The 13,507-nt window shown below is 41.1% G+C and overlaps 1 protein-coding gene across 13 annotated transcripts in view; it reads right to left on the reverse strand.

Annotated features, from left to right (window-relative positions):
• Positions 1–2,534: 2,534 nt before the first annotated feature.
• Positions 2,535–13,507, reverse strand: part of kazna (kazrin, periplakin interacting protein a) — a 166,151-nt gene continuing 155,178 nt past the window's right edge. For 7 of the 13 annotated variants that reach the window (XM_020088886.2, XM_020088887.2, XM_020088889.2 and 4 more), the window contains 9 exons: positions 12,836–12,972; positions 12,333–12,456; positions 7,152–7,354; positions 6,215–6,333; positions 5,099–5,330; positions 4,904–5,005; positions 4,087–4,253; positions 3,728–3,869; positions 2,535–3,401 (listed from right to left, as the gene is read on the reverse strand). In XM_020088886.2, coding sequence (XP_019944445.1) covers positions 3,243–3,401; positions 3,728–3,869; positions 4,087–4,253; positions 4,904–5,005; positions 5,099–5,330; positions 6,215–6,333; positions 7,152–7,354; positions 12,333–12,456; positions 12,836–12,972 — 1,385 coding nt within the window. In that variant the 3' untranslated portion in view covers positions 2,535–3,242. Of the gene's footprint in view, positions 3,402–3,727; positions 3,943–4,086; positions 4,254–4,903; positions 5,006–5,098; positions 5,331–6,214; positions 6,334–7,151; positions 7,355–9,928; positions 12,457–12,835; positions 12,973–13,507 lie in introns of those variants that run through there. The other 6 variants (XM_020088895.2, XM_069525929.1, XR_011243122.1 and 3 more) reach the window with 5 other exon arrangements.

Genomic DNA, 13,507 nt, shown 5'->3' on the forward strand with positions numbered 1-13,507 from the left:
CTGTTCAAGTTTCCTTGTGAATGGTGATGATGAACAAGCACCCTGAGGCTGGGGAGCTAAATTAAATTAATCCAGCACTAATTTTATTTTGTTATTTTTGGCGTCGCCTGTGAAAAGGTTCCTGTTGAAAATTGAGACGTTATAGTGTGCATGCTGACTTTTGTCTGTAAACTTCACTTCACCACACTGTGGAAGAAAAGATACCCTATGTTTTCCAAAAAGATACCCTATGTTTTGTTGACACAAGATGTAGTCATCTGCAGTGAGGCAACTTGATGATGTATACAGTCTCTTGAAAAGTGCAACTGACAATATAATCAGATTTGATTGAATAAAATTCTGCTCTGCACCAGGAAATCTCTTCCAGGTCAAATCTAACCACAAAAACGTGAGAATCTTTTCGATGTCTATTAAAATAAATGTCATCTGTTTTACACAATGATAGATGTCACACTGTTTACTCAATACCCCCTTATACAAACACTGACAAGCCACTCAGTTATATATGAATCATTAGTGATGAGATTTTAAGGCCTACTTCCTCCTAAAGAGCAAGAAGGACTGATGGTAAATTAACCAACTACTCACTGTCACTCCTTTCAAGCCCTTTGGACAGAACCCACCCTTCCAGCATTCACATGACACAGATAGTCCTCCCACATGCACGTAGTCAACAAAGTAGATTTGTGTTAAGAAATCTACCCAAGACCATAAAAAATTGGCTCCACCTGGCTCCACTTCCTCTGTCTCAGCCTGCTACAATGAAGACTTGACTATTTTACAAAAACAACAAAACCAGTTTGGACACTGGTCATTGCTGTATTGTTCCTTGTAGGTGAGGCAGCCTGGTTGCTCTGGACTCTGGGGAGGTTTTCTTCCTCCTAAGCTTTTGTGTAGTTCCTCTGTTTTACTACACAAACACATAAACACACACATACAGAGGGAAAGATAGACACGGTGCATACGCCTTGATTGCATCTGGTAGCCCGGACTGAACCCCTATCTCTCCCAGCCTGTTATCAAATTAAGTGAGATGTCGGTAGCCTCAAAGGAAAAATGTTACAGTAAGACAGAGATAAGCATGTTTTATATGGTCTGATAGCTCTAACTTGGTGTAATAAATGCATTTAGGCTGTAGTATGGTTTCTTCATTAAATATTCTGGTCTGTGGATCTGTTCAGACAAATAAAACAATACATAATTCTATAAAAACTGTTATTTTATTCTTGGCGTTTAATTTTCTAAGCTCATTCACTTCTATTGACATTCATTTCTTCATCTCGGTGTGAGGGCATAATTACATTTATCCATTGAACGTTTCTAATAAATAGCTCAGTTCATGTTCCAGGTAGAAAGTCACCTGACACGCCTGCTTACCGTCATCATACCTCTGATATCCCAGAGTGCTTCACACAATGAATTGCCTGTTTTGTCTGGATTACCAGAACGGTAGTGAGTGAGTGAAGGAGGGCAGCTGTCTCACTCGGTGCTGTGTCATCCGTGATGATTGAGTCACTGTGAGTAAGAGGGGGAAGTTGCACTATGTTGTATTGTGCAGACAGTTAGCATGTCAAGCAGGGAGCTAAGAATGGGGGCATAACTGGGTGACTCACCAAAATACTGTTGAAAAATCAGCCAAGTATACAGAGACAATATTAACAAATAGGTAATGGCTAAGTTTTTCTTAATGTCTTTTGTATTTGATCAAAAATACTGAAGTCTTGATGTTGAAAGAATAAACATGCTTTGACTTGTCTAATAGAATCCAATTGGATTGCAGTGGAAGCGCAACAGTTCGCATATGTAATAATCTAATTCCCACACTGTGTTATTTTGCTTTATTCATAAATCCTCAACACATCCACTGCTTCCTCTTTTCATCACTGTCACAGTTCCTCTCAGTCATACAGGATAGAAGTCGTGACCAAATAGCTTCCTTCTCAATTTACCAATACGTTGTTAAATGTCCATCTTAAAAGTTGCCGATTGTTTGTTTGTTTTAATATAGTTGTTGCTGTTAATGTGCTTGCAGACATCTTCCTATTTATATGTCAGGGACAAATTAAGCATCAGCTTTCAGTCATGTCCCATATTCACTCTCCTTTTGTTACTTGGAAAGAAAAGTGCTGTACAAATAAAGTTAGTATTATTATTCTGTAAGAGGTATGCAGTGTGTAGTAGTAGAGACTGATAAGGCTGAATTACACAGTAAAACCAAAACAATGCAGCAGCGGTGCATGGGGTGATAAACCCTTGGGGATATGTGAAACTATTGATAATTGGATTTAATGTGATTGTGGTTCTGAATGTATCTAAAGGTCCAGTGTTTAAGATTTAGGTGAAAGGGAACTATTGGCAGAATGTGGGGTATTAAGCTGCAATGTGCAACTTCACCACTAGATGTCACTAAATTCTACACACTGAATCTTTAAGCGGTAACATCATTCTCCTCTAATATCTCCATTGCCTCCAGATGGAGTTTTATGCAATTGTTATCTCATTTTATAAAACTATTCTTTTTCAAACTGTCTATCTTAATTGAATGCCATCTTTATTTCATTAAAAGTAACACTCTCATGTTCACATGATTGCATCTTCACTCCTTTTAGCCAGCAGGCTAACGCACAAATCTGTAGTCATCTTCAGTTAGCACAGTTCAAATATTATTCCATGTTCACCACACAGTATAAAACATCAAAAGAGGGCGCTACATTTGTTTAGACACAACAGTGTAAATGTGCAAGATGAAAAATGACTTTCAAACATAGTATAATCTAGAATTTAAAATTCAGTTCAAGTCTTTTTTTGTCCATTGTACTCAGTTACAATGACAAGGCATCACAGACAGCAGAATTCAATGAAACAACAACAGTTTACACTGATATTAAACTTCGTTCATTTTGTCTTGAAGTAAGCTACACTGTATATACAAAGTTTTATTTATCTCATTTCCCTCAGAGAAACAGCCTTTGTCAATATCAACTAGTCAACAAAAACAAACTACATAGAAAAATAATCCTTTAGCTTGATTCCGTCCTTCATTCTGTGGAAGAATCTACTCACCACTTACTCACAGTGATTCTTGAAAAAGTTTTGCTCAAATCAGGAAACGTGTAAAAACGAATCCTGTCCCTTTTTAAAAAGTGCAATCTGTCCTCTAAAGGCTCATTTGTAGAAATAAGAAAACATCCCATGTTTGGGGCGTAGAGAGAGAGGATGTCTAGTGCTGCATTCTGATGACCTCACACGTTGGAGACCTCGATGCTGGTGTAACCGTGAATCGGACTTCCCTCGGTTCTGGGCGGAGTCTGGTCTCGAACATCCCGAGGGAGAGAGCTGTAGCTGCCATGGCAACTCAAGTCCCGCCCACTGCGGGCTTTAGGGCTGAAGCCTGTTGGAGGCTAGAAATGAAACACACATTCATAACAAATCAACTAAGGCGCTTTTTCACTGTTTAACAGCTGCTGATGATCAAATATATCATGAGAGAAATGCTCAGTTATTGAAACATCTTTTTTCCATCAATCAACTAAATACTTTTTGTGTGCAGTACATTGTCTTCTGCCTCATGCCATGCAACTGCACTATATTCACAATCTATTTGAAGTTGTATAAATGCTGTGTCAAAGGTCAAATAGTGCCCAAGCCTGATTCGGATACTCAAAACAAAACATAGACCAAAGCTGATTCTGAAGAGAGGAACAGCTCAAGTTTTTTTCTTTCCCACCTTGACAGCCCTCCGTCTCAGCGAACCCTCGTCATCATTGTGACGACCGGCAGAGCTGGGAGGTCGGCCCAGCGAGTTCTGACGATGTGGGGTCGGCGGTGTTCCCAGGCCTAAACGCTCATAGTCCTGTTTGACGTCTGTCCTGCAGGGAGCATAGGAGGGATCAGGTTGTTGGGGAGAGCTGCTTATGACATCTGAAAGACATTTCAATGCACCTTTGTGCAACATTTACAGATAAATAAAATAAAAGCACATGTTATCATAGAGGGTCCTTAATGGTGACTACCTGCACATTAACGCTTCAGTGAGAAGAACTATAGTGGAATCTGTTGTGGTGTGTTTAAGTGGACGTCTCTCACCTGGCAGAGCCAATCAGGGCTTTCATCTCCTCGACGAGGTGTCGACGAACCATGTGCTTGCTATTGGGAATCCCCAGTGCTGTTGCCATGGCGTCAGTGTTGAATGTGGGGTCAAGCACCATGACAGCTCCATGAACTCCACTGTTAAGGAGACTTTCTGCAAACTCCTGCACAGGTGGATGGAGAGAGGAGCAGTGAGTGAACTAAATTCTCGGATGAAAAAACAACAGCCAATACTGACTGGAGGAAAAAAGGGAGATTACAACAGTTACTCAGAATTGATGCCAAATGTGAGCTGACTCAAAGGACATATTAACTGATGTGTTGATGTCAGAATAAATTCTCTATAAAAACGACATGAGCATATTAACAGGATTGTGAGTCGTGAGTCCACACGGCCTTAATGTGGTCGTGCCTCATAAAGGAAATGTTTTCCATTTCTAATGTTGATGGGGGGATATTCATATTGCAGCATCACCACAGAGGCTGAAATGTAAAAGGATTTGTAATCAACCAGTAACAGCTTACAAGTACAATATCAAAGGCTTTCTATCACACTGTGAAGCTGGGGAAAGCTGAGCAAACACAGGAGCCTCCACTACTCTCAGTGCAACATGACAGCTTATAATACATATTTATTCAAAGTAATTATACATTTAGTAATAAACTGTATGGAAAATGTTGTATTTTAATCAGCTTCAGTTTTTCTTTCAAGGTATGAGTTTAAAAAAGATAATATAAACTTTCTATAGTGGTAAGGTCTGTCAGAGCGTCTTATGTGTTCAGTGTTTCAGGTGCATTCTTTCTCTGTCCCCACCTTCAAGTCAATGTCTCTGATCCACTTCATGACACGATGAGACGTCCACACCAATGGATCCACGTTCTGATGCTCACACTGCACCCGGCGAGCCTGCAGTGCCTGGAAACCATTGTAACAAACAGGATGTATTTTCCGTTTACTGTAACCACATTCGCTGCTGTCTGTGATCCTGACTTATGGATCCACACTTACCTCCTTGTCAAAGTTGAGTAAGTGCAGCAGTTCGATACCCAGCTGCAGGCTGACCTGGTGGAACTTCTTGGTGATGTTGAGGTGACGTTCAAGGTCCCGACGTGTGAGAGAGTTAAGCATGCGCCCGTCCACCAAGTGATTGTGAAAGGCCTGGGCGTACTGAGGCAAGCCCACATCGCTTAACCAGGCCTTGGCCACCCAGTGGTGGTCCATGTCTGCAGCCTTGGACAGCCTGCAGGCAAACAGTGTCACAGTCGTTTCTCACTCAGCCGTGAGAAACGACTGTGCTTTAGCCACAGTAAACACACAAGGTGAATCCCACTGATGTTAATAATACTCTAACTTCAATGATGTTGACATATGAGGTTTGAGTGAAATTTCTTGGAAACTCTTGGGTGGATTTCTGGGAGATTTTGAAATCCATGTGCCTGTCATGATGACTCATAACAGCCTCAGAGTAAAAGAACCCAGTGTATGGAGCTGCTGTGCCTACTGCAGACCCGCATGCATGACTGTAGCCGACACATATCTGCACACAAAACGACTTCTACCATCACAATGCAATGAGGTGAATGAAGTGTCCAAAACATTTTGGAAATTACAGAACTGAAAGTAGTTGATAAAAAACAGCAACTTTGATAATCCAACTATTTAAAAAACTAAAGTTTATACCAAAATGATTAACTGGCAGCTCCGGCTTTAAAAAAAACATGTCGGTTATTCTTGAAGAAATAAAAGAAAACCTGGTGATATGATTGATTATTTGTAATTTGGGTTGAAATCACCCCATAATCTATTTAATGCTGTTGTTTCTAAATGCACTCCGGACAGATGTTATTGCTGGACTAACACAGAAAGGTTTTTAGATGAACTGAACTGTAAAACATGATCTGTTAGAGGATGTTTTTAAAACAATTGTAAAGATAATGACATAATCACAGCTTTATGTCTACCCATTCATTATTCTATAAAAGTCAATAGTATAACTTCTGAGATTAATAAAATGATCAGACTGCATGCTGTAAATACTTTTACTATACATCACCAACAGATGGTGCTCTTGCATTACTACGTATTATATAGTTTATAGAAGAGTCTTCTGTGTCCCTTCCTCACCCTCTACCGTTGTCAGCATCTCTGTAGTCCTCGATGGCCAGGCGAAGTTTCCTGCGATGCATTAAACTGCTGACACCTAAACCCAGCTCCAGGTCCTCATCTGTCAGCCCCAGTAAGACCTGCAACATGTCAAAGTAGTTGTTAGTGGTTGAACTGTTATAGAAACTACAACCACACAGCCAAAGCATCCTGTGAACAAAACCAGGATCATAGATTGAAATGTGACACATTGGTGAACTACACATTTGCAATAGATTTGATAGATATGGATTATCTATCAATCTAAAAATGAGTCAAGAATAAGTAAGTAACACTGCAGTGACATGAAAGTCTAGCCACCAGAAGTACTACAAAGCTGTCACTGTAAAGGAGTATGTGCTCATGGAGATATTGACAATATTTTAAATAACTGAGGCAGAGTATTGAAGCCAAATATAAATACAGATTAATTAAATGATAAATAACTTAAACTGACATAGCCTGTCAAATGATGGTAAAGCAGATGTAAGTGTCTTAAAAAAAAGGGAAGAATAAAACTTAAAGGTCCAGTGTGTAAGATTTAGGTGGAAGGAATCTATTGGCAGAAATTAATTATGAATTAATCCTAGTGATGGTGTCATTAGTGTTTGATCTAAATGGTATGAATTGTTTTTTTCTTTACCCTAGAATGGGCTCTTATATTTAAATACTTTATATTTGCATATGGAGCGGGTCCTCTCTACGGAGGTCGCCATGTTGTTTAAAGTAGTTCAGACTGGACAATCTAAACACCTTTTGGGTTGTTATGACAACTGAAGGCTACAGGGTGAGGTGAGGGGTATTCAGCTGCAACATGACACTTCACCACTAGATGTCACTAAATTCTACACACTGAACCCTTAAAGTATAAAACTAGAGATATAAAAAAACATAAAATCAATGTCTGGTTTTATCCAACCTTGCCACTCTTGATGTTTTCTGAGCAGGTGCGGATGTACATGGGCATCGCCATGACAACCTCTAGCCAGGCCTGCACAGTGCCTGCCCTCCACTGAGACATGGGTGTGGTCCTGGCCAGCTCCACCTGCTGGAGGCGGTCCAGCTGGTCCTCTGACCCGTCTGAGAGGCTGTGGCGAGTGGGGCTGGATAGGCCATCTGAGTCTGGGCGGTTGGGTTGTTGGGTTGGTGGGTGAGGGAAGGGGGTGGGGGTGGGGGACACATGTGGATGATGTAGTTGAGGTGGTGAGTGTTGGAGGTGGCAGTGGGTGTAGTGAGCAATGAAAGAGCAACATGTTCAATAAAACATAGCGCAGTAAAAATGAAAATCAGTTTAACAAAATTAGTCCAGTGGGGGGAAAGGAAACTAGACATAAGTGATTTCTTCAAAACAAACAGGCTTATTACAACATCCTACGCTTTTGGCTGCACGACAACAAGCCAAGCATTTGCCAGAGATGCTGTAAACAGAAGTTGCAGTTGCTTTTATAAGCAGCTCCACACATAAGAAGTCCATTAAACAGGCAGCTGTTTGAGCTGCCGAGCTAACGTGAATCATCTGTCTAAATTAGCCCGTAGCAGCAACTCAATGGAAATTAAAGGCCTGTTCAATTTATACTTTGATGCTTTATGATCACATAAAGTCTGCCTCACATTTGCAATTCACACTATGTAGAATCTAGCTTTAGATAATAATGAGTCATTTTAATGTTCTTAAATTTTTTTTCCTATAATCTATTTTTGCTTACCTGTTGTGTTAGTCACATGCATTTTCTAAACATTTCAGTGTGTAATGGAATCAGGCCAAGAAATCATCTACCACAGTTCATTCATTTTAGTCAGAAACATTTCTCTGTCTCTACCAGCAGGGGGCACTCTAGCACCAGTCTAGGCCTCAGCAATGGGTCACCTAAAGCATCACGTGTTGTTCTTATTATTTCGAACACATCATTGTTCTGACTGTTTATGACATACATGTGTGGAGGTGTGCCGTCAGTCTGTGCAGCATCACAGACAACAGAGAAACTACTGTAAACTACACATCCAGCACTAAATGATGAGGAGAGCAAATAGATGGTCTCACAGAATCAGCAAGACAAGTCCTTCTGTTTGATGACATACCTAAATATCATCCTGCCACCACACTCCTCTAAAACCATCAGCACAGATACTAAACCGCTCTTGATGCAGTCTTACATATACATATAGCCATGAATCCTGTGGCTCACCCGCTGACCGTACATGATCTGAAACCGTAAGGGCCCTTTGGAAAATAACGAGCCACAGATAAATGTATCCACCTGACAGTTCAATCATAAAGGACGGCCACAGAATCCCGAAATCCTTCCTGTTCGACTCTTTACTCTAAAAAACATGCATTTAATTTCACTTGTTATTTCAGTGGGAAAAACAAAGATGTGAGGGTGACGGATGGTCTCTACCTGAATTTTCACTTCTGTTTTTTAAGCAAAAAACAGTGGGAACGTTTTCAGCAATCTCAGTGTACCATCATGTTTGTACTCAAAAAGACAGATAGTCACAACTGAATGATTGTGATTTTGGATTTAAAATCAGTTAGTCATTTCAAACTGGATGCTTTTATGTGCCCCCCTAAGAGCAAAGCATAGACTGAATGTGCACTTCTTAGATGATTTCATTTCAAGCTCAATCAACTTTCTGCCAGAAATGCACTCTGAGATAAACTCCAGATGTAAGATCTTTTTTTTTTCACGCTTTAACAAAGATGTCACAACATTACAACTGGAAAATTGACTGTTGACTTGAAGTTGGACACTGTGATAGTTAGGTGCTCTTGTGGGGCTGGCCATACTATACCTATAAATATACTATACTATAAACTATAAATATAAATTGTTATTCTGTGTGTTTATGAGAACCACAGACTATACATACTGTAAGGAAGGTATGACAGAATACCAATATGTACACTACACATAGGACAAAAAATCACAGTTGTTTTAACTTGTCTGTTAACTGTTAAATGAAAATAGTTTTGATATTTGGTAAAAGGGTTTTACTATCTGAAGTGTATACTGAATTAATATTAGTGCTTCAGATAAAGTCCCCTTTGTTCAGCAGGAGCTCAATATTATATTCACTGTGACGCTCCATTGCCTTTGGATGGTTTGCATCAGAATCAGACAGAACTTGAAGAAGTGTTGTGTGAGAGTTAGAAGGCATCTGCAAACACAGCTTGCAACCCAGCACAAGTCATTTTAAAGCAATTGGAGCCGGTGCAGCTCGGTCTTACTGATCACTTCATGGGTCACTTGACTGTGTTGAGAGTCCGGTGCAGGTCAGACAAGAGGGGTCAGTGTTAGAGGTCAGGGGTCAAACCAAGGCAGAACATTATTGACACCATGTGCTGACACATATGAGTTCTGTTCCAACAATCCGACATGGCTTCCTTTCCCTCCTCCACTATTTTTCTTCTTATTGATTTCAATACAACAGAAGAGGAAATTAATGCTTTCCAGTCGTAATGAGGAGATGAAAGTGGGATAGAGAGGAAAGGAGGCCATGTGGAAGCTTTCGGGAAGCGGTCCTGTCACAGAGGAACTTGCAGGGTTGAGGGAAGCTTACGTATATATGTTATAAATGGCAGCCACCGCCTCCCGGCATAACGGGACAAATCAGGATTAGAGCCAAACCACAACAAAATGAACACGTACACACACAAACATCAACACAGGGAAAGAGAGGACAGCCACATGGAAATTCATCGATACTTATTTTATTTTAAAATAATCTTATTTTTCTCATTTAGTTCTTTTGAGGGTCATTTTTTTGCCATGCCTTTAAAAGTTTGCTACTAGCCACTTCTAAACATCTCAGGACCTCATGGTAGAAGTCCTCCAACGAGGCCTACATCTTTGACTTTAAATAAAAGCTCTTTCATAATAATATTAATAATTTCATTTCTGCAATGTTATCTCATTTACAAAAAGGAAAATATCCGTGGAAAAAAAAAAGACAAAAAAGACCGTGGCTCAAAACATAAACTGATACAATATTTTTCAATTGATATGTTTATCCCCCCCATCAGCAGAGGAGCATAAAGGTTGTTTACATGAAAAAATAAAAGTAGCCTAGAGTTTTATACATGTCATTGAATGTGTAATGAACTGGTTGAGCTGTTGTTTTTATACATATAATTTAATACATGACGACTAATCTTGGAATCACCTCAGCGATTCGCTTCGGAATCTGCGAGCCCGAGTGTAGGATGAGCTCAGGGTTAAATGATAATCCCCTCACTGCTTACACTGGCACTCTTTTGACAAGCATTGTGGTTAAATACAGCTCCAACGTAATCTGTGACTCTACAGTGTCTCAGGTGAGACTGACAAATACCCAGTGTTAGTTTAATATCAGGGAGAGAAAAGACTTCCTGGCGGGGCAGTGCAGACTCCGGCTCAATCCAATGCAAGGATGAAAATAATCCAATGTCTTTAGTCATTCTTTTGCTTGAAGAAATGCTATTAACCTTTGGCACAGAGTTAATTGCTTTTTTTTTGCAGCAGTGGCTTGAACTGACACTTGCTATTGTTAAAGCAGTTCACCCAATGTTGCTCCATCATCAGGTCGTTAAAATGAAGCCCTGATTTTCTGGTAAAATGACCTAATTCCTGGGGTTTGAAGAAGAGGTAATCAGTCTAATAATTACTGTGTTTGTATAATTCATGTTGATGTTATCACTAATTTTGAGATAATATTTTTTTTTTGGATTGGCTTTTGCCAGAATAACTCTACTTCCAACAGCTTTTTTAAGTGTTCATAAAACGATAGCTGGAGGCGACTTTCAGATCTTGCAGAGAGAGAACGGTACAAAGCCCCATTAATGAATGAATGGAATAATTATTTCATCATTCAAAACGTAGCACTGACTGTTGACTTTGTTGACCTCTACTGTTTCAAATGTAAATTTGCATGAAGAGCCTGGTAGGTGCAGATTAAAACACATTTAGTTTGGGATGTTAAGCTCTTTAAAGGTTTATCTGAGCAGCAGTGGGTCATCACTTCATTTAAAATGGAGGAAATCATGAATAAACACCATGAAATCAGTAACTGACCTCTCTTTTTTTTCAGTTTTGTCACCGTCTTGACAACATAGCCAGAGAAAGACATTAGTGTTTAGAAGGGTTTTGTTCAACATGCATTTGTGGACTGGGACTACTTGCATGCATGTCACACATGTAGCTTCTATCCTGACAGATAGAAAACACATTTCTTACATTTCCTGTTTGGCGTCATGTTGCTGCGGAACAAACTGTTCTGCATAGAAAGTTCAGTCCTCGCTTAGCAACGTCTTTGAAGTCTCATTTGAGAAAACATCAAGGAGTGCTTCTGCACAGTTTTCTTGGCGGTTGATGGATGTGTCGTGCAACCGCGCTGGAGGTGGATTTGAGGAGTCTGCATGTTGCCTACAGGAAACTGTTCTCGTCATGGCAGTGTGGAAGGAGGGGGATGGACCAGGCAGGACAGTAAACAGGGAGGAGTTTAAGTTAAAAGGTAGTGAGAGGAGGGGGAGTACATGTCAAAAATAACAAAAGGCATTCAGGACGAGGAGACATTTACACGCACAAAGTGCACATCAACTGTTGTTATTTACAAGTACAGCAGTCCTTCAAGTTTCCAGTTGAGTGAAAACAAAAAGTCAAAATGTGAAGAACAATTAAAAGATCCAATAACACAGCCGCTTTGGAGGGCAGATACAATAGAACACATCCATGTGGTCGCTGTTTCACACTGTTCACTCTATTTACACAACCGTACATACATACAGGTGCAATTTGCTCGTCAAGGTTTACACTTCAGCCAAGCAAGACGCGCCTCTGGCTTCTGACATGGCCTCCGACCATGGAGGACACACATGCACACACTCCCACACACGTGCACACGCAAGTATGCATGCGTGTGAGCTTGCACAGGCACACACATTATTATATCTGTACACGCTGACATCAAACACACCCATCCTCTTGCACACACATGCACACACACTTTAACACAATTTTGTCTTCTGATAATTTGCCACAACGGCTCTTCAGGTAGTTCGCTCGGACATGTGTGCTTTACCAGTCTGCATCTTCCTCAATGTAATAATCAGGTGTTGAAGTACCATCAAACAAACCAGGGTCGAGGGACTTGCGTTGCTTCCCCCGGGCGAAGACACGCGACAGAGAGCCCAGCCCCATCTTCTCTTTCTTCTTCTTACGCTTCGCCTCCTCCAGATCTTCTAGGGACTGAAAGAGGAGAGTGCGAGGGAGAGAGAGCAGAGGGGAGAAGACGATGAAGGGATGGGCCAACAAACAGAGATGTAAGAGCAGAACAGTCGGTGAAGGGGTGCAGAGTGGGCGATAAAGACCAGGGGAGATAAAGATCACAACACAAAAGGGAAGTGATGCTTTACATGCTGCGAGGCATGCACTTATTCAACAACTGGTTTTCACATAAATCCACGTCACAGCTGCAGAGTGAGGACACAACAGACTGTGCAGGGCAAACACGAGCTCAGCCAGAATGACGGTGGAGAGAAACAGCAGCGGCCACGCAGTGGGACAGTTGGCAGTTTCCACAAAGGAGGTGATTACTTGGGAAGGTGCAGTGGTGGGCAGCTCTTACATTGCAGAGGGAGTGAGTCCGATGGCGTGGCGAGTTGATGTCGCTGGGTGTGGATGACCGGTCCCCCTCCACCGCTGAGGCGTCGGAGATGATGGAGGGCTGACGCGAGTGGCAAGGGCTCACCCGCACGGCAGCCACTAAACGGGACAGGGAGGAGAAGAGAAAAGGCTTGTTTTCTTTGGGGTGTGTTTGGGCACCAAAAGTAGTGAACTGGGACGATGTGGTTGTTCTCAATTATGCCACAATACCCTCAAATAAATAAAATATATGTTTTAAAAATCCACAAACCAAAGGCCGGAAATTACTTGCAATCATCTGCAGTTGCTAAGCAACAGTGAAAACAGCTTCACAGAGGTTGAGCCAATGTGTGTGTACCAATGAGACTGAAACATACTGTTCAACCAACTGCGTAGCTGGTGAGGATTCGTGACAACTCGCATGTTTTTCTTGTTGTGTTTTTCTTTTTTTCCCTCTACTTGTTCCGCCAGATGCCACCAATTAGTCTGCAACCTGTTTGAACCTGCGGCTCAAAGAGGACTCAGATGGACCTCTCCTCTCTATTTTTCTGGGGAAGTGCAGCCAGTTGTCCAGTTTCACTCTTTAGAGTGATTATGATTAGTTTGACTTTTTTTGGAGGTTCAGGATTAACCTCTCAGAGTGACTGTGGTTAGA

This window comes from Paralichthys olivaceus, chromosome 6 (genome assembly GCF_024713975.1).
Source record: "Paralichthys olivaceus isolate ysfri-2021 chromosome 6, ASM2471397v2, whole genome shotgun sequence".
NCBI lineage: Eukaryota > Metazoa > Chordata > Actinopteri > Pleuronectiformes > Paralichthyidae > Paralichthys > Paralichthys olivaceus.